This window comes from Symphodus melops, assembly GCF_947650265.1.
Source record: "Symphodus melops genome assembly, chromosome: 13".
Classification (NCBI taxonomy): Eukaryota; Metazoa; Chordata; class Actinopteri; order Labriformes; family Labridae; genus Symphodus; species Symphodus melops.
Window position 1 is genome coordinate 17,126,206 of NC_136703.1, and position 27,815 is coordinate 17,154,020.

General features: G+C 40.3%; 1 protein-coding gene across 1 annotated transcript; it reads left to right on the plus strand.

The window, feature by feature from the left end:
- Positions 1 to 3,652: 3,652 nt before the first annotated feature.
- On the plus strand, positions 3,653 to 27,571 carry LOC306833444 (fibulin-2-like). The gene is made up of 17 exons (XM_079358695.1): positions 3,653 to 3,740; positions 5,906 to 7,355; positions 14,286 to 14,400; positions 14,716 to 14,842; positions 16,270 to 16,471; positions 16,906 to 17,112; positions 17,844 to 17,954; positions 18,484 to 18,585; positions 19,260 to 19,391; positions 21,954 to 22,091; positions 22,844 to 22,984; positions 23,877 to 24,005; positions 24,547 to 24,672; positions 25,035 to 25,151; positions 25,264 to 25,392; positions 25,799 to 25,922; positions 26,416 to 27,571. The coding sequence occupies exons 2-17, from the start codon at positions 6,017 to 6,019 to the stop codon at positions 26,771 to 26,773; spliced, it is 3,597 nt and encodes a 1,198-aa protein (XP_079214821.1). The 5' UTR covers positions 3,653 to 3,740; positions 5,906 to 6,016; the 3' UTR covers positions 26,774 to 27,571.
- Positions 27,572 to 27,815: the final 244 nt, after the last annotated feature.

A 27,815-nucleotide genomic window follows, 5' to 3' on the forward strand; every position in this document is an offset into this window, starting at 1 on the left:
GCTGCTCTCTGCAGAACATAAATATCCTGTTCCTGAAGTTTAACAAAATGTTTTTGCATTATAAACCACACCTCATTCAAAACACGTCACCCTTGAAATAGACTAAATTAATGCAACACCTCACAAATGCTGCACATAAAATACATTCCTTTGTCACAAATGGCTGCAGCTACACTCTGCAATTGTAGCCTGGTGTCTCCTCATCTGGCACGCATCAGCAGTCACATCCTTCCTGGTGTGAAGTTGAGAACTTTTCTTGGCCACCGTGCTTGGCTTCTTGCAAACAAGTGGGTGCAGAAGGCCATAGCATTTACTTTAAACGCTTACTCAAAGGCAATGCTTTCAAGCTACGGCTTAGTTTTCTCTGCTGAGATGTAACAGGCTTTGTAGAGGTCCCTGCTCCAAATAGTTTTGGAAGTTCACAGCTTAAAGGTCCCTGAGGTGTGAGGCTCAGTAGAAAAAAACCCCCTGATGTATAGGAATGCATGATAAAATGTGTTACTATCCAGTGAAATCCATGGTTGCCTCAATGAGCTATCTTGACTGCATCAAGGAAATTCGAAAATGGACAAGATGGTGGACTAAGCTCATCTGATTTACACAGTACAACAGTGTGTGTGTGCGTGTGTGTGTGGGTGTGTGTGTGTGTGTGTGTGTGTGTGTGTGCGTGCGTGTGTGTCCACATAATGTTCCATAGTCTTCTGCGATTTCAATATGTTCATGGGTTAAATGGAGCTGAGTGCGTTTGTATTTGTAGCTTTGTTCTGTGGTCTTATGGACAAAAGTGGAGTAATGTTGTTGAAATGCCACCATGTGCCCTGCATTTGAAGCTAAAAAACTATTCACATTTAAAATGGAATTCTTTTTTAATTAAATTAACATCTCGTAGAAAGCTGCTTGCTGTTTTTAAACTAGTTTATGACTACAGTATTAGTGAAAAGTATTAACACCATAACACATAATATGAAGTATAAATATTCAATGCTATAGTGAAAGCAATTTCAAGTTGTCTTTATTGTATAGCTCAGTCAAAGGCTGTTGTACCGGGAGCCTGCAGACCTGCTTTTTACTACACCCTGGAAAGTCTTTACAAGACACAGGTGGGGAGTCACTTTCACAACATTACATTTGGGTCCTAATTTCCCATGGTGTAGCCCCCTGCAGAGCCACAGTGGCCTGTCTTTGCTGGTTTACTTTAAAGACTTCCTCTCTTTACTTCTCTATAGTTTATAGGAAACATATTTGGCTTCTAAGGTAAAATATATTTTTTGACAATACGCAACATTTATTGGTCATTAAACAAATGCTAAACAACTATTTGTTTTCCTTTTTGATGATTATATCCTATGTATACTAGTTGGTGATGTTTTTGCATAGCTTTAATGTAATGCTTTTCATGTAGTGAAATCTGTGGACGAGTCCACACACTACTTCTTGTAAAGTAATAACTGAGGTGTACTTTACGTTAATTAAGACCACCCCCTAAACTACCTCTCTGTTTTACAAAGGTTTATATGACGCTCCGTTCACCTGTATAAACGAAAGCCGAAGATCAGGACAATGTATGACACAATGGAGGTCTAACAATAATGGCTGCTGAACTAAGGGCGCCTAAATAGACAATGATGTAACCTTCAATGGCATAATGAAAATCCTGAAGAATATCAAGGCAATGCTATCATCAAAAGAACTGAGGCAAGAATGACTTCACTCAGCAGGGAGAACAAATAATAAACACCAGGCATTCAACTTTAAACTTTAATTCACTATTCCCAGTTTGAAACTGAGAAAGTGCCCATTAGGCACGTTGCTCTGAGGCAGGGTTGCAGTCAGTGGACTTTGGCAATTAGTAGTGGCATAAGTCACCACTCAAACATGCATGAATGAGAAATTACAACTGTGTGGGGTGCAATTACCTCTCCCAAATCAGTGCGTGTCAGATGACATTATCTGGGCAGGCGGAAAGCCATTACTGAACTGAGGGTTTCTGGCCCCAGCTGAGTGAGGAGAGGTCAACTACTGTGGGGGGAGCAGACCATGTGGTCCCTCCCTGTGACATGAGGACATCTCTCTGGAGTCAGAGGGCCACAAATAATCTAAAGCTTCAATGCATAGATTGTTATTACTGCAGATATTTATTTTTAGAAACTGTTGAAAAGCATTTTGTTTGGCTGTTGAAATTAAAGTTGTAAGACTAAAAAACATTAATTGCAACAGACATACTGCATCTCGGAAGGTAGTCCCAATAAGTATGCGTTGTGTAATGTTTGACATTTGTAGAGCATCTGTGGAAGAAACACGTGTTTAATTTCCTTTCATGTCTTCTTTTTTTAATTTGCCTTCTATTCTGAGGGTCAGAGGCTTATGGGTGTTGCTCGGTTGTGTTTTTGGCTCAATGGCAGCAGGGCAGGGCTCCTCTGAAGAGCAAAATCAGGCTCAATCCAGGGTTAGCCCTCCCTTGAACCACTTAACTTATGTATCAAGGTTATAATGATCTTGTTAGTGGCTTAGTTACGAGTTAAACTTGAGACCATCATGATATTGTCATGGATGTGTCTCCTGTAGGATTATTAACAGTGTAAGTACAGGGCAGAGAGAAAAAAGTGAACACTGGGCGAGTGAAATCAATACAGCTGCTCAGAGATTAAGTCATATTAATGGATGTAAATGTGTTTAAAGGATAATTGATCTTCTATTAAGTACCCTGAGTGTCATGAATGTCCATAGTGATTTGTAAGCTCTTCTAGGATTTGGTCCATACTGTACACACGTTGCACACATGATATTTTGAGAGTAAGCCAAATTGTGTACTAAAGTAGAATTAAAGATTATCTTTAAACAGCCAATAGCACGTGGAGTGACTTAATTACATGTGAAAGGTGCAGCTGTCCATGCATTTCATAATGGCCAGAGAAAACTAATAATAGGACCACTGACTCATCTCTGTCATTGATTAGTCAAGGTAGACCTCCTGAAACAAAGTGACAAATGGTCCCCGTGCCCCATCTATTCTTCCTCTGCAGCAGCTTTGTCTCTTTTTTTCTCACTAGACTTGGCGACTCTAGAAGTCAAACACAAATGAACACTGGAGAAATGTCATTTCTCTGTAATCTGTGTATGACCAATCCTTGTGTCACAGTTTCAGCAGTAATACCGTTAACCTCTCCAAAAAGCTCTGTATCCTCCATGCCAAGATGTCTAAATAATGGTGCTTGTTGCTTCATTGAGCTTTTTGTCATCTCATGGAGTAGAACATCATTTAATAATATGGCCTCTAGTTAATAACTGAGGTAAAACAGACTTTGGAAGCACAAAAATACACAGAAATAGAAACGACAGTGATTTTAAAGCTATGATGACATCATTAGGAAATTAGGATGGATGATGGATACTTTACTATTAGTTTGATATGATCATTAGGATTTATTTTATAAACAAAATATCGGGTATCACATATAATTTACAATTATTATGGCACCGACAGCTCATATATCCCCTGAAATCTCCACGTTGAGTCATTACTCGTATTCTGGGAAATTCGAGTCAAATACTACAGGAAAGAGAACATAACTCATTTCGAAATAGTTGGAAACAATTCTATGAAAGTCTTTGTCCCGCCCTCCCCAAACAAGGGGAGCGAGGGCGCTGAATTCCAGCCTTCGCAGCCGGAGACAGGGCACAAACTTCACACGCAAGTTGCCTTCAGGAGCAGACCAACACTGCGAGGTCAGAAACACAAGGTAGGCAAGAGATTTTTTTTTTTTATGGCAGAGAATAGCCGATGTCATTGATGACCCAATAGTTTTCATTGAACGATTCCCAATGCGCAACAAGTGTGTGCAGATCTGCTCACCTCGGGACTCCCTCGGGACAGTTGATTGAACTGAGATAGGCTAAACTGTCATGTTTGAAACTTTGTTTAATTGACATGTTAATCTAAATCTACAGGTTATGGTAGTAACTCGTTGATAGGTTACTGTTTCAGACCTAAAAAAACCCCACAATTCTGTCGTTAATTAATTTTTTTTATTTTAGTTCAGCTCGAAAACTACCATAACATATAAATGCTGCTTTAATTCTCAATGGGATAGCGAAGTGTGTACTTTTAAGTCACCAATCATAACTCTTAATTTCATACACGTAATAAAAAAAAAAAAAATGCATGAATAACGTTTTAGTGTGCGCTCGTGATTGGAGTAACCTAATTAACAGATGAGAGAAGACGCTGGTTGAGCGTGACAAATGTGCACATGTCGCATGTTGCTCACTGTAAGCAAAAGGATAAGGATAAGGAAAAGTTCATTTTTTGGGCACTGGGGGGTAAAGCACAGAGTCGCTGTTTGATATGATTTGTAGGACATTCCCTAACCCGATAGCAAAAGACGCAGCAGACTAACAGACATTTAAGCTCTATAAGGACTTTAAAAGGATTCCATGGTGATCATCAATATGCTTTTTGCATTTTCAGAATTTAGCTTTATTTTTGTAAAAGTTTTAGACAAACTCACAGAATTTGGTTTGGTGCTTTTAGTGTTGAGTTGAACACACCAAAACAGAGGGCCATGTCTCTGTAATAGGCTGGAAGATCTGGTAAAAAGATTTGGTACCAGCAGCACACAAAGAAGTCATTGATTCTTTTTTTTTTTTTTTGAAAGAAGAAAGCAGTTTTGGATGTTGTGTTGATTTTAAATGATCATAGGTATTATACTGTATATAGCGATGCAATTATATATATACAGTGTATTAGAAAATAACTATATATAATAATGTATGTGTAACTCAGCGCATAGGCTGGAATAAGCTATCCAAACAGTGCACTGGCAGTCAGACAGATACACTTGAACCAAACAAAAAGCAGGTTCCCACGTTTCTTTATTTTCTCACACAATCTAGTGCTAGTCTGTTTCTGCTGAAGAAAAAAAGTAATCTGTAAATGTCTGCTGTCCTTTCCGAGCCTTATTTTGTTGGGAATTTACTCCAAGGACATGCAGTTTGGGAAAATGTGATAAGAAAATGGGCAGTGAAAGGACACATTTCAGCAAGAAATGTCTAGTTCATTATACAGAACAATTTTAGATTCAGTCTCTCATTTTGAACAGTATTGTATTTGTATTATTCTTCCCTTCTTGCAGTTCAGCTTGGCACAACTGCAAGAAGGGAGGAATAACAGGAAAAGTGAAATAGAAAACACCTGGTTTTCAATATGTTCTCTGATTTGGAGTCACATCACTTACTCACAGGATCAAGTATGTCATATTCTGATTTCATGGTATCACGTTGCTGTTGAAGAATATCAAATTTTGATCCACACTTCACATTCAGGACAATAGGTCATCTTTTTCTTTTGCAATAGTTTAAACAATTGCAGTTGTGCATCTTCGTTGCAAAAGCATGGTTTTGCTGACATGGTTTATGCCCCATACAGCTAAAGGCAAGAATTAACAACCAAAATAACCATACAGTAGTTACAAAAAATGTCCATCATACAGTTTTGTTTACAGTTACTTGGAAAAATCAAGGCAATGTTTTATTGTTTGTTTTGCCGCAAGCTGTATCATTGTCATACAAGCTTATCTTTGTTATTTCAGCTTTCAGTTTTAAAATATCTGTTCATTTCTTTGAGACTATTATTGTGCCTATTTCCAAAGTCAACCTTCTCGTCGCCCATATTTCCACCTGCAATCTCTCTATATAAACCACAGCGCTCATCTCCTGTGGTGTCAAAAGAGTAGGGATGGAAAAATATACAATCGACATGTTGTCATTTTAAAGCAGGCAGGTTTGTTTTTTTTTTAAAGAGGAAAGCAGGTGACTGTCCAAACAAACCAAAAATAACATTTGTGCTGAATGATCGACAACTTTTTCCACTATAAAATATTAAAATAACCACTGTTTCCCTTCACAGGCCCAAAGACATCTCTATTTCTTCTCATCTGGAATACAATTTAGGCTGAAGAGATAGTTAATTTGAAGACTGCTTTTGAGATTAAATTTTTTTTAACCTTTTCATGCAAAAATGGACATCGAGAGGGTTATGTTATTTTTATGCTGGATGATTCTGTGCATGGATACCTGTATGAGCCAGAAAGACTGCACGGGTGTGGACTGTCCTACTCAGCATGACTGCATTGAAACTGTCTTAAAGAAAGGTGCTTGCTGTCCCACCTGTACACGCAAGGGCTGCACCTGTGAGGGTTACCAGTACTATGATTGTGTCCAAGCAGGCTTCCGGAGGGGGAAAGTCCCAGAGGGAGAATCTTACTTTGTGGATTTCGGAAGCACAGAATGCTCCTGTCCGCAGGGAGGGGGGAAGATAAGCTGCCATTTTATCCCATGTCCTGAACTTTCCCCCAACTGCATTGATATTTTACAACCTGCAGATGGATGTCCTCAATGTAGACGGATTGGCTGCACTCATGGCAACGACAAGTATGAGGCTGGACACTCATTTAACTTAAATAAATGCCAGGTTTGCCACTGTCCAAATGAGGGTGGAAGGTTAATGTGTTCACCGATCCCGGGCTGTGATCTTCGCAGTTCTAATAAGCCTGCGCGAGTGACCACCACCAGTTACAAAAACCCTTTGAGAGACATTAGCAGTCGTCATGACAGGCAACAAACGACTCCAGGTGGACCATTTTCCAAGCTGGCACTGGGAAACACTCTACCACTGTACAAGCAGGACCCACCCAGTTTTGGCAGAGGAGACTATGACGACACGCTGGCAGGCCCAACGTCTTCCACTATCCGAGATTTGGCTCAACCGCTGGAATCTACTACAGCACCACCAACTTACCCAGAGTCAAGGTCCACTTCCTTCAGCTCCTATGATTACAGAAGACAGGAGTTAAGAGAGACAGTGAAAACCTTTCATTCAGAGAGAAGCAGTGAGGCTGAGGTCACACATGACATGGATCCAACCACTACAGGGGCTCAAAGTGAAACATCAACATCACTCACGACAACCACACAGAGAGGGACCACAGAGAACCAACAGGATGTTAGCGAAAGGACCACAAGACATAATGGTGACAGAAACAAAGCTGCTCCAAATGTTGTAAAAGACACAGCTAACACTGCCCATACAAACAAGGGTGCCAGACACTCCGGCCATCACAAACATAGCACAGGGAGTCATGGAGGTACTCGTGCTGCTGGCCATAAGGAGCAAGAAAAAGTGACATTGGAACATAGGCAGTCTCCCAATAAAGAGGAGAAAGGAACATACCCGACAGTAAAATTCAGTCCTACCAGCAGAGCTCCAGTCAGGATGAAGGAGGATAGGGAACAGCCTCAAAGACAATCTCAAACCCTCCACAACTACCACTCCCATGAGGCAGAGGAAGACACTGAATGTAAGTAAGAATATTGAAAGAGTTTCAGGCTCTTCTGATCTCTTTTTATTAACCATAGCTTACCCTTTTGTGTGGAATTAATTGTCAAAAGAAGTTGAATTTTAAAGAAATGTGACGCATGAGATGTTTTGTATTATTCAATGGCTAGATAAAAAATCATCCAGCGCGAAATTGTCCCTCATTCAGCCACTTCTGAAATAAATTGAAGGTTGGTTTGAAAGTATTGGTGAATGCTTACATTACTGTTTGATAGGTTTATTTAGTAGGCTTTGAAAGGTGTAAATATGCGACTAACAGTTATGCAAGCTATCTAGTGGATGAATGCAAACATAAAACTTTCTAGGTGACAGCATGTTAACTTGGAGGTGGCTCAATACTAACATTACCATTGGATACTTCAGTTGTATATCTAAATTTGAGAAGCGTTAATTCGAAGCTTTAGGTAATGCTAGTTAGGAAGTGGTTGAATTCTAGTGGTAGCTAGCGGTTTACCACTCGACTACATCAAACAGCACTTCAGCATATCAACCTGCATGAATTATCAAAGGGAAAAGGCCTCCATTTGAATATAAATATGCTAGGCCATTTCTCTTTCAGGAGATTGTTTCCTTTTCTCACATCCTGCCTTTTGAGAAGGAATTCATAATCACTTCATTCAGACTGGCAGTGGTCCAGAAAAAACAATTGTCCATGGAAAGTCTGTTTTCCCTTGATAGCATTAGCCACCTTCGTCAGAAGACAAAAGAACCATACTTAGTATGTGGTCAATTTCATGCATTTATAGGCTGTGAGATTCCTATTTCTCTAGAGGTTTGTAAATAGCGTGTAATACAAAGCCAGGCGCCACAATTACATTATGATACTTCCAGTATATCTGATAAATCCCATAAGAGCAGCTCAATATCATAATTTCTCTCCCTACATCCATCTGTGAGAGATGCCTCCCTGCCTGTATCCTTCATCAGTATGTGGTTGAGCAGGTCATCTCCCCTTTAGGGCAAACGGGCCAATCTACTCTTGGAGAGAGAGAGAGAGAGAGAGAGAGAGAGAGAGAGAGAGAGAGGGAGAGAGAGAGAGAGAAAGAAAGAAAGAGATGATGAAGTGATAACAAGGTCTACAAGATAAAAAACAGTACAATGGAAAATATGAGAAAAACACAATGTCTTATTCCAAAATGTGAAGTAAGGTTACATATATTAAATTAAAAGTTAATATATTCTTAATTAAATATAATGCAGTAAAGTAACCAAATTTTGCATTGCTGTAGCTTTAGGGAATAATGGGATACTGTGCAGTCCCATAACTGTTAATGATTAATAAACTTGAGGCCTAGGGAAGAGTAATTGGATCATAACCTCCCCATACATTATGGCTTTATTTCTAAGGGTTGTCTCACTGTATTCCATTTTCCCTATTAATCTAAATTATAGATGACTGACGGGCATTAGCCTTGTCATAACCGCCTTAGTGAATTCATCACTAGAAAAACTTTGGTCAGGATTCTGAAATCTTCTCAGTTTTTTTCCAACCAACCACAGTCTGAAGGTGTGTGGTTAACCTTCTTAACAACACTAGGATTTTTGTTGAGACCTGTCAGGACTTTTCTTTCCTTTCAGCACCTGGCCCCCATAGGTATGTATACTACATGCTAAGTGGATATGTGAGATGCTTCTGTGTGAGCTGCAGCAGTACAGTACCTGCCAGGTTCATTGGCCGGCATAAAGATGGAAATCTTGGTCAGAGATGGACGTTTTGTTACTGCTGCTGTCAAATTATGTTAAGAAAAGCTACATACATACAAATGTGATGCGGTTTGTGAACACCAGTATAAAATCTTTCATATCCACTCAGGGAAAAGGGGATATTTTCTTTGACTGACTAGCTCAAAGGTTTTCCAAACAGTCCATAAGTGCATTAGGATGAAGTTCAGCTATTCAGTTGTGAATAAAAGAGTTAAAGCTGAAGTTAGAGCGTTTTTGTCCCAGGTTAGGGAGGAGGGAATGACACTGTGAGGGTTGACGGGTGGAGGTCATCGGACTAAGGGAAGATTTCCAGAGTGGTGACATGTTGAAGCACACACAGGGGAAAAAACAGCTGATAAGAGTCTTTACTAATGCTTATTATCAATGCCATTATCTCTGGAGAGAGAAAAAACAAAGCATTCACAACAAGAGCACAAGCATTTTTCACTTAACTTAAACAGGCTTCCATTTGAAGTGGAACTCAGCCCTGTCATTTCTTTTTCAGTCAATAACTCCTGCTCGTTTGCCCCCTCTGTTTCCAGCTAAATGCTGTGTCCTCAGAGGGGGGATGGGATTGTTTGGGCTTTATTGATGCCGGGCTGGACTTGGTATAGGATTTCTTTGGGGGGTTGTACCTGTGAGCAGCATAATACCCATGTGATGAATGAGAGCACTGTTGTGGCTTGATTGCCAGACGCTGCTCACCGTTCCCACATGAGCCGCTGTGATTACCCTTCTCCTGTTGGTTTTCCAATCCTCCCAGTAATCACTTCATCTAAAGCACACCTCCACATGTTCTCCTCTTAGTTACTTCGCTTCCTACTTTACCAAACAGCAGCTACAATGTTGAACTGAGCTGGAGTTTTTGTTTTTCATTTAACAGTACTGTCACAACATGCTGCATATAGGAGTGGGTTGAGCAGATGTATAATTTTCTTCAGGATGAGAGAGAGGGTGAATTCCATAGCTGGCCATGTGAGAGGTTTTTTTTTTCCAACTGTACCACTAACACCAGTGTCACGATCAGTGTAAAGGAGATAGCTCATCCTAGCCAATCAAGGGTGCCTTCCAGGTCATTTCCTGGAATTTTTGGCATGTCTCCTACTCCTAAACATGTCCTTAGTGAAAAACCGCCTCATCCACTTGTTACCGATGCTTACAAATTAAAATCTGCTCCAAATGCAGGAAACCTCTCATAAGAGAAACCCACTGTACGGTGATAGATATGTTAACCAAATAACAGATCTGCAGCTTTTACCCATCAGCAGTTCAGTTATCAACAAACTGGCGATGCACAGCTGTCAACAGGTATTTTCTTTTGACTGACAAAACAAACAATTTCTTAAATTTTTCTTTTCCAAATATGAATAAAAATGCTTTTGCTGCCCACACAATAAAAACATTTCAGTATATTGTCCTAAAGTTAAAAAAAATCTTTTTCACAACGGCATGATATTTTGTGTCACTATACAGTAAAATCTTAAGCTTATCAATTTGATAATACAGCAACTATTTTAATAAAAACATTATTCTGGTAATTATATTAAAATGAAAAACTTTACGGTTCAATGGGAAGTTTCTTATTTTTTACCGTTTTTTGGATTTGCAGCAATATGACCCTGTAGGGAACCTTTGGTATAAAATGTTAAATGCCTGATAATGCCTTGTAAATATCAAGGTTTCTTTTCCAGAAAAAAGACTTACTGTTAATGAGATTTGGAAGCCTTAAACTATCCAATTAGGTAGTGTTATTTTTATCCATCAGTTCCAAAATCAGGATTTGGATGGATTTCCTCTGGCAAGAAATGAGCAGATTTCCTGTTTTCTGCTCCATTGAACACATAAGACATAGTATGGCAACAGGAAAGTGGTTAAAATTACAGGACTGTGGAGACTATTTGGTCGGAGACGTGCAAGGGAATATGCTTAACTGATTTAATATGCAAAAAAAGAAAAAAAAAATGTCATGGTGCTTGTTTGGGTGTGTCATGTGTGCCACTTTTAGGAAACAAAAACTTCAAGTCACAAAACTTCAGCCAGTCCGTTTACTTGTGTTACACTTGTTCCAGTAGGTTAATTAACAACAAGGAGTTATAATTGGATTAGAGGTTCCTCTATAAAACCATCATAGCCCTATGAACTCATGTCAACTAACGTTCACCCTGCTTAACACTACAAAAAGATTCCTCACATAACACTTGGCTCACAGTCTCAGGGAGATTAAGTTGTCAATAATTGAGACTTGAATTGGCCGTTTTTGAAGATGATGTCATGGTGACAGAAGGGGAGTCCTCCCTGTTATGTCACAGCCAGCTGTTCTCGGACACTGATTATGTGTTTGAACAGACACGATCTCTGCAAGTGCTCATGCTGTAGGTGAGAAGAAGGCTGACACGCCCATCTCAGCTTTAACACAGGTTTGCATGCACACATATAGACACACAAAAACATGCTTAAAGCTTTAATCATCAATCATCTGACCTGTTCATGTTTGAATGTCATGGACCCATCGCATATGCTGTTACTCAGGTTGTTAGTCCTGCTCCTCTCAGCCCACCTGTATTGTGAATCGCTGCCAAAACCCAGAGAGCAAAGACACATGGGCTTTGATTAGTGGCAGCTCACTGAAACCTCCAGACATGTTCAGAGTTGCCCGTTTTGGTTGTTATTCTTGCTCCATATTTTGCAGTGTGTGATGTCACTCGTTTTGGCTTTGGAGAGGAGCAAAGCATCTGGTGTTAATACTTCAAATGACCAGATATAATTACAGGCCTGGAACAGAGAGATGCTACGACCTTAAAGTGTATTTTTTACATCTCGATCGTGCAAGCACAATAAATCAACTAGGCTAATTACTGAATGTAACAAGTTGTGATCCTAGCTTAATTAGAAGGTCTGTCAAAGACACAGGAAGAGAACGGGTTTGACTCTGATATCGCTCGGCTAAAGAACCATCTTCAGTAAAAAGTAGTGAAAGAGTCATTTCATCCATTAAACCCTCTGGTAACATGATCTTGAACTGTACACATGAGCTCTGTATACATTGTACACCCTCTGGGGGGGGGGGGGCACATGCAGTAAGTAAGTGTCTTTTTCATGAACAGTGAACTGATACCACCTGGAGAAAATGAAAGGAGTGAATAATTATAACTCTGTCTTTTAATATACATTCAGCCAGGTTCAAAGGGACTTGTTTAACTGCACAACGGCTGGCACAGATTCTGTCGTGCTGTATCAAAGAGTCGTTGTGCCTGCAAGGTTTCTCATTTTCAAACCTTTAAATCATGCACACTGCGGCAGTAGCTGGTTCTATCCTGAGTAATTGCCTTGGTCTTATTATGTATAGGAAAGTCAAGGAGAGGTATTTGGACAAAAATAAAGTGGATGTAGAAGCTTAAATGGTAGAATGACCTTGTGAACCCTCAGATGTCTGTGCAGAGCTTCATCTGTTTAGAATTGCAATAAGGTTGCTGCTTGGTCTTTCCTTTGCATGACCTTCACATATAAGGCATGTAAGACACTGGAACATACCATGCTATGAGAGACTAATCAACTTCAAAAGATTATTTGTGCAATTTTAGCTGCACTAGTAGTGTGGTTTATGGATGTCCCTCTGTGGGATCATAAGTTGGCCAACAACTCTAGGCCAGACTGCAATTTCTGTTTCTGTTTAATTTCGATTTCACTTGATTAAACCAAAATCAATTCAGACAATTGTCTCGTCCAAAGGTCCCAATACAAACAGCTCAGAAAACAGTCAAAAGTTAGCAAAATTGGTTAAACACAGCTAAGAACTGTCCAAAACATATAGTCTGTAACCTATTAAATTGCTATTTGAAACTATGTAACGGTGCACTCTGCGATTAAATTATGTCTGATTGGTTTGCATAGTGTGGCTAACTTTAGTATTAGCACCACAAGCCAGGTTTTACGCCACATGCATGCTAAATGTGGTTTTGCATTCTTCTGGTCACTACTTGTGGTATTAGCTGTCCACTGCAGGTTTACATCCAGGCAGCAAAGCGAGAAGAGCCGCAGCTACGGCTAGTGACATTAAGAAAATAAGGCCAATGGACACTAATGACCACAGATACAAAAAACAGGTTTAATAGCAAACACATTACTCATTAAAAAGGCATTGGCAGCAGGGACAATGGACTAACTTTCATTGGGATCCTACATTTATCAAACATATTGACCAACCAATAATTGTAGTTCCCACTAGCGAGCAATGTTTGTCTTGCAAAGTCAGCTTATCCATGGAGAACATATCTACAGGACATTAATACCTGCGTTTTTCATTATTTGGGTTAGCATGCTCAAATTAGCATACGGCTCAAAGTAGCTGCTAGCATAGTTATAGGCTCCCGTAGCCTAAATGTGTTTTACATTATTTTTATATTTCTTCTGATATATGATATATAATATATAATATAATGCTATATAAGACATTAAATAAAACATCTGCTCGTAACAAATTATCAACTCATCTAAGAAAACAGCAACAATACATTTGTTGTGGTTTGTTCATTTACTCTATTTTAGCAAGTCTTTGGTCCAAATATTACGATATATATTTATCATGATTATCCTCATTCTAATAGCCGAGTTCTGAAATTGTAGAATGTATTAAGTTGAAAAGAAAAAAATAATTTCACTGTCAATAGCAAAAGAATACCATCTTGTTTTTCTACGCACATAGCCTACATACTCTGACCTGTATGGTGAAGGAATAGAAGTGAAGGCATGAATGTCATGAAATTTTCCTTCTACTGTAATGTATTGGCCACAAATCAAAGCAGGAATGTACTGCCCTGTTATTGAAGGAACACATGTACACTTTCCCAGTAAATGGCTAATGTGTTTTTTACCCTGTCTGTTCCCTGACCCCGTTTAAAATGAAGTGCTAATTTGTCACTCGTTCAATCTGCCCTTACTCTGATTGGTCAGGATATATCCATGTTACTCTGAGGCAAAAGTTTAAAAGAGGTTTGAATTTCATACTTGTCCCTGCCAATGAAAGTGAGAGCAGAGTAAAAAAAAAATCCACAGCTTGTAATCGCTATTTTAAGCATGTTGTCACTAAAAACAGCTGAATTCACATTAAGGCCATTGCTTCATGTGATCTCTGTGAAACACTGTACAGAGAGGAATAACTCTGGAACTGGGTCTTGATGTTTCATTATAGTGTCTGCTGAGGAGCTAGTGACAGCCTGCTGTGAGACAGGAGAGAAATGGGCTTCAACTAATGGTCACTGCAACAACATGGAGCCACCCACAAGAGATAGGCTTTTCATCTGCTGGTAAGGCCATTATTAAACGCCCATTCATGTCATTTAGCTCTGCAGACTTTAAATCATCTTGATGTGTAAATGAGGGCTGTTTGTAAATGTTGTTGTAATGGGATGTTTTCTTTAAAGATGAATCATTTCGGTTCCTATTTTGACTGAACGGTAAATCACTCTGATATTATTTGTCCGTTTAATTGGACTTGTAAAACATTCAAAACACCAGCACTGTTGGGAAAACAGCCAGCCCACTTGTTGTTGCTTTAGGGCCAAGGTTGCAGTTCAAAAACACTTGTGTGGACCTTTCCCCTGTGTGCTTTTCTCTGCCAGGACTGCCCAACAACAGTGCTGCCTCGGGTCCCTGAGAGAAAGTCGGTGTTTGGCTGGAATAAATGCAGCCAGAGCGGGAAATATATGTCGTGATGCCAACGATAAATGTGGGATTGATTCCTACAAGGCAAGTATTCATGACCAGACAGAAAAGGGCAAGCATAGTTCACTAGATTCACAGTCACATTTAATGACACTGTAAACTTCTAATTAGGCCTAATACAAGCCTAATTAGCCATTGATAAATGAATTAGTTCCAGCAGAATTGAAAACTTGTGTTGAAAGCACTAGTCTGTAGCCATATTGAGTCTCTCTGAAGCATTTGAATACCGTTATTCCAGAGATCGCCTGTGAGTTTTACTACTTTGATGCAAATTCCCTGTTATTCAATTAGCTTATTTAATTAAGATAAAATGAATTATGGCTAATTGCAACTGAAAATTCCTACAGTCAGTAAGTTTACATTTCTGTTTTCAAAGTAGACAACACTAAATAGTCAGATGTCATTTGTGTGGTTTGTGTAACGACAGGCTGATTATTGATAAGGCAAAGTAGAAGCAGTGCACATGTGACTAATAATGCGGCTAATGAGGGTCAAGTAATGGAGGTTGTGAATCCTCATCCTGTTGATCCAGATTCTCAAAGCCATTTGTTTGCCTTCCGACCTCTGTGTAGGAGGATATTTACCTACCTGCCCAGAGGCCCTCGAGCTGCATGGGTCCATTTATCGACTGTATGCTGCAGTTCAGCTGTTAAATATCGCCTTTCACCACCTTTCTGTAAGAGGCCTGTAGATTTAGTGATATTAGGCCATATACAGCCACTGCACATCACAGTGGTCATTACTGTAGTTTAATGTTCCACTCTGCCTCTCTGCACTCTAAGTGGTGATTACAGAGAGAAACGGAGGTAAAGGTTGCGAGCAAAGGCAGAGTGTCCAAATACAAGCTTTTAATTATCGAAGTAATATTTGACAGAACTAAGTCTATCACCCAGCTCGCAGCTTTGTGAGCTATTCTTGGTAGACCTTGACCTTTGAGCTAAGTGCTAACGTGCTAATTTTTATTGGTTGTGTTTGAAACCTTTTTTAAATCTCAGTTTTGCATGCTATCATGCTAAGTTTTTCATTGATCACTGAATTCAGAGTACCTCCAACAATAATCCTGATCTCATTACTTGTGCACGTATTATGTATTTTGCATTTTCAGTCTCAGGGTCACTTGAGGTTAATGAAAAGGATCAGAAAAATTTACTAGAACACAGTCAAACACTTTCATACTTCAACTTCAGTGTCCTCGAAAGGCTTAATGTATCATTTACACAACTATGCTTTTAGATAACTTTAACAAAAAGATAACAGCAGTCAATCCTTTACACATTACAAATGAATTGTAGGTTCAACCAACATATTTTATGGAAAGATTAAGATTAAGATTAATGTGAATGTTATATTCCGCATGTTCATTTTGAATTGTTTTCAAAGTACAGCAGCGACTTTTAAAGCCAACATGAGTCATGATTGCCTTTGTAAAGACTGATTGCCTGACCTTGCAGGAGTGCTGTGACTGCTGCTCTCTGGGACTGCAGTTCCGCAGAGAGGGCCATAACTGTGAAGCGCACCAATACATGGGCTTCCACTGCAGACATGTCTTTCTAACCTGCTGCGAGGGGGAGGGGAGCAGGGCTGGGAGTCAAGATGGTTGGCACTCTGTTCGAGAGGGGCCTGCTGTCAACCCCACTGCGCCGCCAAAAAAAGGTACTGTCAACAAATATCTGCACACACAGATACACAAGCAAAATCATGTGAGGGGAGGGGGAGGTTGCTGGGTTGGGACTTGTTATGCACACAATTGCAAATACCAGGGAAAAAGTCCAAACCAAAGACAATTAATTTTATTTATACGAGCATTTAAAAGGAAGCATGTTAGTACTGTAGGTTCCCTGGACCCTGATGAGAAATAGTTTCTCTCATTGGCCTCCGAGGTCGAAGTATAATAGCCTCAATCACCCCTGTACTGCAATTCTAAGAGCAATGAAGCAATGTGTGAATCTTGTTTGGCTGTATTCTGTTTTGTTTTTTTTAAACCTAGCCACAATTTGCACGAGTCTCTGGCTGTTTCTGTTTTTAATTCATGCAAAACTAAATACACCAATAAAGAACAACAGCTTCTTTCTCTGTGTGTCTTGTAGTATCTGACAGTCCGTACCCGAAAGAGGCATTCTCCATCGGTGAGGAGCAGGACGGGGAGAATGCGGTGGAGGTGGAGGACATGGACGAGTGCCTGATATATGAGGGCAACATCTGCCACCACAGATGCATCAACACGCCAGGCTCTTTCCGGTGTGAATGCTTCCTTGGATATGTTCTGCAGGAGGATGCTTTCACTTGTGCCCAAGGTAAAGAGAAGACCACCAGTGTAGTTTTGTCAGCAGACATTTCCCCTCATGATGCCAGATCACAGGAACTGTGTGCCATTTGCTCTTTGATAAAAGGTTTACGGCTTGCATTCCTGTCAGGAAGCCCCCATTTGATATAATTTGTCTACACATCCACAGTGTATTATTTTCCTGCTCTGTGTGAGTTTCTTCCTGTCTACAAGGCCTGATACTGCCTAATAATAGTTGTTGTAATCACACACCAACATCCTTTTCCTGGACAGCAATGCTAAGGTAATCACATCTCGCTCTTGTCAAAAAGTTTTTTAAAAAATTCACGGTCTGAAAAATCATGCTTTTGGGTAAACTTAATGTCTGCTCTGTTAAAAAGTATTGCCATGTAATGCTGTCGACATTTCTGTTTTGCACCAGACTTTAATCAACAGTTGCTTTTGTGTTCATGAGCTTGTCCCAACAGGATTCTAATGCCAGAGCGCCCCACAAATTACAGTGAAGGATGGGGCTCACTAATAAAAGAAAATGTTTGTCTGCGGGCAGTGTTTTTCCTGTCTCGCAGTCATAGCTGTCACAACTTTCATCTGTAGCTACAGGCCTCGTATCCTTGGATAAAGATGGAGGAACTACACAAGGTTAAAGCCTCGCACAAAGGCTGCAGTTGACGGGGAGGAGGATTTCTTGATTACACTGTAATTCATCACTCCTATGATGTGATTTTTCATGTGTCCCTGTAGAGACGACGGACGAGGAGAACAGACTCAAGGAGGACGACAGAGCGGCAGTGGAACCCACTTCAACGCCTGTGCCTCCCACCCAGCCTGTCGTCCCACTCAACCCCTGTGAAGGTTAGAAACGTACCACGTAATGAGGGAAAAGGGAGCTAAAACAACCACTTTCAGTCTTACTTACATCTTAGCGGAGACTGGAACATGCATCTTAATGTAGTCGGATAAGTTCAGAGGAGAGGTCAGACTGCGCTGTCAACTCCAGATTAGCATGTTTTTATTCCAAGCTCACCCTTTGCATGAAATGTAGTGCAAGGCATTGAGATGGAATCAAAAATTAGTTTGCCACTCATTCCTACAAGTTCCCAATGTCATAATCCTTTCAGGGTCACATTTTTGTTTCTCTTGTTTGGTTTCCATGACACAGGGTGGAGGTCTATCACACTGTGGGCCAAAAGTAGGAAATACAATATGACCAGGTCAGGGATCAACCTGGAAACAGGAAATGAGCAAAGAGAAATACAGTAAATAAAGTTTTTGTCTCCTATCCAGAGCCACACATCTCTCCTCTGTTTCACCCTGAATACTGTTGTTTGGAGTTAAAGTACAGTACATTTCATTAGACGTGACTGTAAAATGTTGTTTCCAGGGAACAACCCATGTGAGCAACACTGCACCTCAGTGGGGAGAAGGCCACAGTGCTCCTGTTACCCGGGATTCTCCCTGAAGGCTGATGGACACTCCTGTGAGGGTAAGGAACCGACATCACAACCACAGAAATGCCCCCATTTTAAAGACTTCCAACATTTCTGCCAATACATATGGGGTTAATTTCCCAGTCAGAAGTGTTTGGTTCCAGTTGAGGAGAGCTTCTTGGCAGTATTTATCCTCTGATAAAGTTTGTGTTGATGTTCATTGGAGATACAGCCCTAATCCCTTTACTCTCAGCAGCACTCTGTGACACTGACAAAATATAAAGGTAGACATTATTCTCATTTTTTCCTTGAATTTAGCGGCAACCAAGAGGGATTATCTCAACCGTCCTTGCATTATCACAATATATTTTACCAAGCAAATGTCATATATTCCTTCTTTTTCCTCCCAGAAAGGTGGTGGACTTATTTTATCTTGAGGCTGATCAGCTCCTGCCCTCAGTGTCTAAACTGCCTCTCCTCATGGGTATATCTTTAAGCTAAGGCAGTGGGTTTTATACCCACTGGGCTCGTCTATAATCTCTCCCCCAGACGATGGTCCACCCTGTGGCTTTAATCTGCCTCTGACAGTTACAGACAGACACCAGCTCAGTCGCTGATATCTGTGTTCTTCTCTTTCTAAAAGATATTCAACATGCAGCTTCTCCTTAGTGCTTTTTATCATGTATTCACACTGGCATATTTTTCTTTTATCTGTTTTCTAAACCCCCAGATATAAATGAGTGTTTGTCTCCACATGCCTGCCAGCTGAATGAGCGCTGTGTGAATACTGCCGGGAGTTACATCTGTCAGAGACTGATCACCTGTCCCACGGGACACCAGATCAACAACGACATCTGTGAAGGTACACTGCACCTTATCAGCATCCAACTAATATCTTCCTCACACAGTGAACATGTTGTAGATACCACCAGGAGAGCATTTGTATGACAGCATGTTGACAATGTAAGGAAAACACATTGTTCAGGCAAACAATCACTTTTTTTTTATCAGCCTGCAGAATAAGCACCGAAAATCACTCTATTCTGTTTTGAATCATTTTCCATGTCAAGTGATCTTATAATTTCACACTGAAGGAGGGATAACAACAAATGTAACTCAAGAGAGTTATTTTGCAGGTATTTCTTCACTGTTAACTTCCAGTAAGAAGAGCTGCCCGGCCCTCTATGTGGGTGGTGTCCAACTTTTAGACGCAGTACTAAACCTCCCAATACGTCTCATTATTTCCATGCACCATAAATTGGGCCTGTGCAGAGGTCTCATTTATAACGCAGCAGCAGTGTTCAGGAAGAAGGACCCCCTAAGATGACTTTTGCTTGATGTGCTGTTCACCACTCCAGAAGAATTTCTGTGGGCTCAGTAGAGGAGACCCAGCTGATGTGCAGCTACTCCTGAGCTTCAAGGATGTTCAATCAGGCTCAATGAGAAAGTATTTTTAACAGCTCGCCTCGGAACACAGACTGCTTACATGTTGCGCTTCCTGTTTCTGATCTGTGATTTACGAAAGAATAGTAATGAAATATTCTTTCCTCTTAAACAAAGTCCCCAAACTCCGAGAAACCACATTGTATTCCACTTTATTCTCTGAACACAGTGCTCAGTTACAATAATATATCAAGCATTAATGATGCAAACTTGCATTGATACACACTTTCTTAAAAGCTTTAGAATTGGGTTAAAGGTATATAATATATCAATGATTGTCAGATTAATATGAGTCAATTGTGCAACCATGAATTGAATTGAAATTGCATCCACAGACTGATATAAAATATGGGCAAACAAGACCAAGAGTCCACCATGCCGGCCATTCTGATAGGCTTTGAACATAAGGCTAACATTAGCAAAGCATCAGCTCAGCTTAACAAAGTATACTTCCAAGAGAGATGGGGATAGTCTTTGTTTGGTTTGCAGGAGTTGGACATAAAATCCAGATTTGACACTAGAAAAACTCAAATCCTTGCAAAGTCTATTCGTCTCATTTTTATTCTCAATTAGGCATCTCAGTACACTTCTCAGTCTCAGTACACTTAATATAGGACACATTCACCTAACAAGTCCAGATGTATAGCTTTTAATAACATTCCTGAAAAAACAGAAGTAAAATTACACTCAACAAATAAAAATTACCTCCTGCATTGGCAGATTTAAAATTCAGGCATTGTTTTTGTAATGTCTTGAGATAAAATCTGGACTTGTGAGGGGAATGTGGCTTATCCTCACGAGTACTTTTTGACCCATTGTTAGATTAAAAAGATTTTCTTAAGATTTGAATTTTAGCAGTGTATAGAATAAATATTTGACTCAATGACGGGTAAGTTTACGATAGGGACATGTCCCTAATTTCATGGGAAAAACAATTGTTGACTTCTGTGTCACCCAAAAGTACAAATCTTGACATCATGGTTGCAACATAGAAAAAGTCAACAAGTCATTTTGAATAATCAGCTTGGATTGACAAATTCATTTTGCTCAAATTCATGTGATTTATTTTGAGACGTTGTTGACATATTTTTATTCATTGGGTTAAACTCTCACATCCAGCAGGTGCACCTTTGGAGGTTCCTTCAGTCAGTTGCCTTCACTGCTGATCTCTCACACATTTATCCGTCTTCCTGGCTTTTCTCTTTCTCTGACTCTGTTGGTGTCAGGCTCACTCAGCTTCTGCGACTCTGCCGGGCTTGTGTCGAGAGCAAGACTCTCAATCACTATCTGCTGTTTAGAGACCTAGACACATCAACATGGCAGCCTGCCAGTGCTTGTTTAGGCCTCTATACAGTAATTACAGTAGTGATACTTTCATCCATTATGCTCACACACACGTACACGTGACATATGTGCCCCACTCTGTGTGTGTTTATGAGGAGGTGATTTCCCTCCAGCTTTGGTTCATACAACACAACAGATGTGGAAGCCTGATTGACAGGAGGTAAATCCTAAGGAGACAGGTGTTGGAGAACTCAAGGGGGGATATATGGAAATGTTAATTCACACACTGCACAAGAGGACTGCTGCATTGACTTCTGTGGCTTTGACTCATTAGATGTACGCATGAAGTTGAAATAATAATCTGTCATTCAGGCTGCTCTCATTATAAAAAGAGCCAAGATATAATTCCTCTGCTGTGAAACAATTGTTTTATTCCTGATGAACCTCTATGGAGGATTGACTGGATCAAAACCACCAGTGAAAGTCAGTACCTGTAAAATCTGCCCTTTAGCCACAGTGCCATCCAGTGGTAAAGAATGGCATTGCATGATTGTATTTGGTATAATACTGTAAGCATGTGCATATCTAATAATTAAAATCATTAGACTGATATTAATATTGTTTTGATTTGTGCTTCATCTACAGTTAATAATTGTGAAGTCTTCACCAGCTCATTTTGTCTTCGTTTGTTCTTCAGATATCAATGAGTGCGCTCAGCAAAGCCACAACTGTGGACCTGCCTTTGAGTGTGTGAATACCGAGGGTTCGTTCAGGTGCAACCCTAAACCTCAGTGTCCTGTGGGTTTTAACCGAGACACACATGGCATCTGTAAGGGTAAGAGAAATCAATCTCTTACTAAAGCAGAGAGAGGGTTTAAAATTGTTGGAAAATTGTGTCAGGTTTTCATTCACTATAAAATCTTTCCTCGCTTTATGCTACAACTAGAAGAAATAATCAGGTGACATGTGTTTGGGGTGGGATTATGTGTCACTATTCAACAATTAAATAATACTTTGTTTTTATTAATTTTAGGTATTGTTTTTTTAAATGAAGAGATATCCAATCTTATTCGAAGCACAGACGGTGATCTAAATATCACCAGTTGTAAATCATAGTCAGTGAACAGTTGTATGTACTGCAGGTGAATTTGCACAGTTGCAGTGACAGAGGGGTTAAATGCCACACAGACAGGAGATCAGAGACGCTTGCTGTTAGGGGCTGCAGAGGGGTGGATAAAAGCCAATCCTTCGTCCTCCTCCAGTACAAACTGATGCCGTGGAATTAGGCCCCAGGGGCAGGAACCGAGGCATGTCGAGGCAGCTGATGCTCCTGTTAAAAGAACTGTAAAAGAATTGCTCTGAGAAATGAGAAAATCGGGAAAATTTCAGACACACACGAACAACAAAGTTATACAAGGGAATGTAAGTTTGTGATGTGTGCTTGCTTTGATATCACAGTTTGGCTAAAGAGCTGCCCTCAGGTCTCTAATGCCTTGTGACTTTGTGGCTTTAAGGATCTTATGTGCTTCTCAGTCTTCATCTCTCTGTCTCTCTCTCTCTGTCTCTCTCTCTGTTTCTCTGGCGCAGACATTGATGAGTGTGATGCTTTAGCCCAGCCATGTAGTCTGGGATTTAACTGCATCAACACGGTGGGATCGTTCACGTGCCAAAGGAAGATCATATGTAGCCGTGGCTATCATGCCAGCCCTGATGGATCCAGATGTATCGGTATGATTTATAGTTGTCAAGCATGAACAGAGTGTCAAGTGATGATTTGACGTGCAGATGTGAAGGTATGAACAAGCGGCAAACCTCTGGAGCTGGAAGAAAGAAATGATGACGTGCAAAAGAACTGCACTTTCTACAGTGTCCACTTGAGGCTGGCTGTACAATCCAAGCAATCCCATAAGATCCCTTTTAAAAATACCTACATTCAACACGTTTACAGCGCGGTGCAAAACACGGGTTTCGTCCAATAAGATTTGTATTGGAAAAAACTGAAAGAGATTTGTGTTATAACTTGTCTTTTTGATTTTGTTATTTAAGAGTGATGCACACATTTGCAGAATAAGGGGTGCGATAACTTAACTGACAGGCAAGCACATTGTAGCAGTTTAACAGGAGGCCTGAGGCCTGCCTTAGCTTCACCTTGCTGCCTGTTTCTTGATTGATAAGATATATTGATTGATTCTGTTGAAATAGCATTTCAAATATGGTGACTTCAATCGTTTGGCTTTAAAATAATTCTTCAGAAATTATGATTGATATCACTGAGTCTACATGTAAGTATTATATAGTCTATAGTTGTGACAAATGTATTTGTTTTTACATGTATTAGATACTAGGCATAACATACTCAATAAATCTTTAAAAAAATATTGTTATTAACTTTTTTCATTTCAGAAACTCCATGTCAATTCCTCTGAAATGTTTTTTGCTTTATTCAGATATGACAGTGGATAGTGTTGGAAACTAGGAAGAGAGTGGGAAAGGGCCGCCCACAGCCAAGGATAACAGCCTCTGTACATGGGGCGTGCAAACTTGACCACTAGGCCACCAACATTCAAATCCCTGTTAATGTATTTTTTTGATCTCTGTTTTTCGATCATGTGTGGTCCAGATGTGGATGAGTGTCAGAGCAGCCTGCATCGCTGTGGAGAGGGCCAGCTGTGCCACAATCTGCCTGGATCCCATCGATGTGAATGTCACACTGGCTATCAGTACGATTCATTCAGGAGGATGTGTGTAGGTATGTGAGACATAATGCATACACACAAGTGCAGCTTTTTATACATATACTGTATGTGGTAGTTTTCTGCTTATTGTTTCTCTGCCCTTTATCCACTTTTTCTCCTCCTTGGCACTCCTTGGTACAGTCTCCCCTCTTCTCTGCTTGACTACTCTGCTGCTCCTGTTTATTATTCTGCGGCGGGAGAGCTGCTGCTTCCCCAGCTTTGCTTTGCAGTAAATCCACTGGGCCGATCACGTCTGCTGCCGCAGAGGATTGTGCTCTGTCCCTACCGCTGCTGCTGCTGCCGCTCCCTCTGTTCGTGATTCACTGTGTTGTGACTCTCATGATAATGGACTCCGTTCAAGTGTTTAGACTATCAGCAGGCAGCTGGTCCCTTCACATTGCACTCTCCTTGACATGCACCGAGACACGCACAGGCATGCACACGTACACGACCGGCTCACGCTTGGTTGGTTGTACTTGCACACATGGGTGCAAACACAGAAACGCAACACACACTATACACAGGGATGGTGACACGGCTTCTTCTCCCTCTCAGATGTGAACGAGTGCTGGCGCTACCCAGGCCGCCTGTGTGCCCAGACCTGCGAGAACACCCCAGGCTCATATGAATGCACTTGTACCACTGGTTTCCGCTTATCCGGGGATGGCAAGAACTGCGAAGGTGTGTGTATGTGTATTAATGGGTGTGCGAGTATGTGTGCATCCATGTGTACATGTTGGTGCATGTGCTTGTATGTCTTTTTTTTTTTGTGTGAATCTGGGTGTGTTATGCCTGTGTGTGTCTGAGGAGTGCAGATCTTCCAGACAAAGCTGATAATAACATCCACTGTACAGCATGTTACAGAAAAGGGTTTCTACTTAGAAGTATTAGTTTATTATTATCATCCATTGCCTTCCAGCACAAACCAGTAAAAACATAATTGGCTTATTAACTTCATCTTGTTTATATGTTTGGATAAAAACATAGAAAATCCTTTGATCAAGTCAAACTGACAGTAATGAGCGCTAACCTCTAATCGGCAGACGTGGATGAGTGCTTGGCCAGCCCATGCAGTCAGGAGTGTGCCAACCTGTACGGTTCCTACCAGTGCTACTGCAGACAGGGCTACTACCTGAGGGAGGATGGGCACACCTGTGAAGGTGAGGCACGCTGTATAACACAAATTAAAAAAACAACATTTTTTTATAACACGCCTGTATTTGGGCAAATGTTCATGAATCTGTTTCGTTTGCTCCCTCCATGTGCATCCAGACATCGACGAGTGTTCCCAGAGCATCGGCCATCTTTGCACCTATAAGTGTGTGAACGTCCCCGGCAGCTACCAGTGTGCATGTCCTGAATATGGATATACAATGTCTCCAAATGGCCGCTCTTGCAGAGGTGACCCCCCCCCCCCCCCTTCCCAAAATAAAACACAGGAAGAACTGTCCTTTAGCTGCTTCATTACATGTGTGCCTAATTGAATACCGCTCTGAAATACATTCTGAAAGATTCTCTGCATCCATTGAGCTCTACAGAAAGTGCCAAGTACTGGTTATGCTCTGATACATATAATTGATCCTTTTTACAGAGGCTCAGTGATTACACAGGCAATAAAGCTTTATTGGCCGAAAAATCTTGTCTTGCTAATTTGAATTTTTACTCCCTCAGTTTCTTTCGCCTCCACAAGGACTACTTTTTTGTTTTGTTTTACAAGTTCCAGCGATGAGGAGGTCTCCTGTGAATAACACACATTTCCTCAGCTCCAGGCAATAAACCAGCCCTTGTGCATGTATGTGTGTTTTAGATGTCGATGAGTGCACCACAGGGGCCCATAACTGCTCTCTCGCTGAGACCTGCTACAACATCCAAGGAGGGTATCGCTGCCTTTCCCTCAACTGTCCGCCAAACTACCGCAAAGTGTCTGACACGTAAGTCAGCGTCTGAATGTTTAACATGATGCCTCACTGATATCTTGTCAAAGGCTGACTCACTTTTATGAGTTTGGAAGTCATGCAAAGGTGAATAATTTTATGACAGATTTTCTGTTCGGGGAGTTTGCTTTTACACTTATTTTATTTTTATAAATAATTATTTATTTAATTTTACTCCTTATAGTCCACTTATTTTTTTCAGTCTCTCAGATAATCCCAATGAGACCCTGTCTTAAATTCTTTAACTTCTTATGTTTAGCACTTTGGGGCACTGGTGCAGCTCAGCTGAAAGGCACCCCATGTACTTGTATACAGGCTGTTGTCCTTAATGCAGCTACCCTTTTTCTGCACATCTACCCTTCTCTCTTTCCGCCTACTCCTCAGCTGTCCTGTCAGTAAAGACAGAAGACTCAAATAATATATTTTTTGAAGGAGGCCCTTTGAACATCAAATAAATAAAATGATCTTGTCTTTCCTTTGTCCTCTGTAGTCGCTGTGAGCGGATGAGCTGTCCAGACCACATGGAATGTCAAAACTCCCCTCTGAGAATCACTTACTACTACCTCAGCTTTCAGTCCAACATCCTCATCCCTGCACAGATATTCCGTATTGGACCTTCCCCCGCCTACTCAGGTGACAACGTTATCGTCAGCATCACACAGGGAAATGAGGAGAACTACTTCAGCACCAGGAAGCTAAACACCTACACGGGCGCCGTTTACCTGCATCGACAGGTAGAGGGTCCGAGGGATTTCTTAATCAATGTGGAGATGAAGCTTTGGAGACAGGGGACGTTTACTACGTTCCAGGCCAGGATCTACGTCTTCATCACAGCCAGCTCACTCTAAAAGTTAGAGAAGGACTTTTATCCAGTGAGAGAGGATTTTTGATATCCCTATTGAACTATGTAACAAAGTATACCACTGTCTTCAAGGATCAGTTTGAGTTGTTCATTTTGCTCAAATTCTGATTATTTTTTTTATAAAACCAGAAACTAAGAATATTTAGAAGGAATCTGTTTTAAAACACCATTTTATGAAAACTCTACAATGTCAAACTTCATCTATATTTGTCATCTCTGACTTCACTTACTAATGTATGTTAGTATCATTCATTTTATTGTTTCACAAATTTAAAAAACATAAGAAGATGATCCATCTTTTAAAAAAAAAAAAAAATCTGAATCCAAAGTTTTGTCTTTGGAGATGCAAAGATATTTATTGTATTTCTAGAATGAACAATTCACCATTGTTATATTCTCCAAGAAGATGTGAGTGAAGCATGAAGATGGCTTCTGCCCAGATTATTTTTTCTCACTGAGGGCCTTGTATCCCAGTCTTCTAATATCCTCCTGTTATCAAATGATATGTCATTTGATCTCAATGTGGTGAAAGCAGAAGAAAATGTTATGTGGGAGTCTCAATAATGGTGCAGGAACAAGTTTTGTTCCCTTTCCTCTATGCTCTGCTGCTGGTCTCTTTTAGTCTATGAAGTATGTTATATTATATTATATTATTATTTACAGTATTACTCTATATGGTGTATTTTTTGTATCAGATATATTATGGATGGATGTATCATGTTCTTTATGATAGACTCCTGTGCTTTAAAAATGTTTGGTAAAATATTTTTTTTTAAATACCAAAGAGCTTCGGTGAGTTTTTTCTTTCTTATGAGTAGTGTAAGGTGTGTGTGGGTGTGTGTGTTTCTCTTAAGTTTAACATTCATTTCTACTTGTATACATTTGCCCCAATTATTGCCTTCAAAAATTCAATGGGAAGAAATAGGAAGTTTGTGGTATTCGTAATCCATTCCTGTCAAGGCATGTCTCAGTAAATATCCATCCAGATTTACATACCTGATCACATCTTGCTCAAAACTCCACCTGTG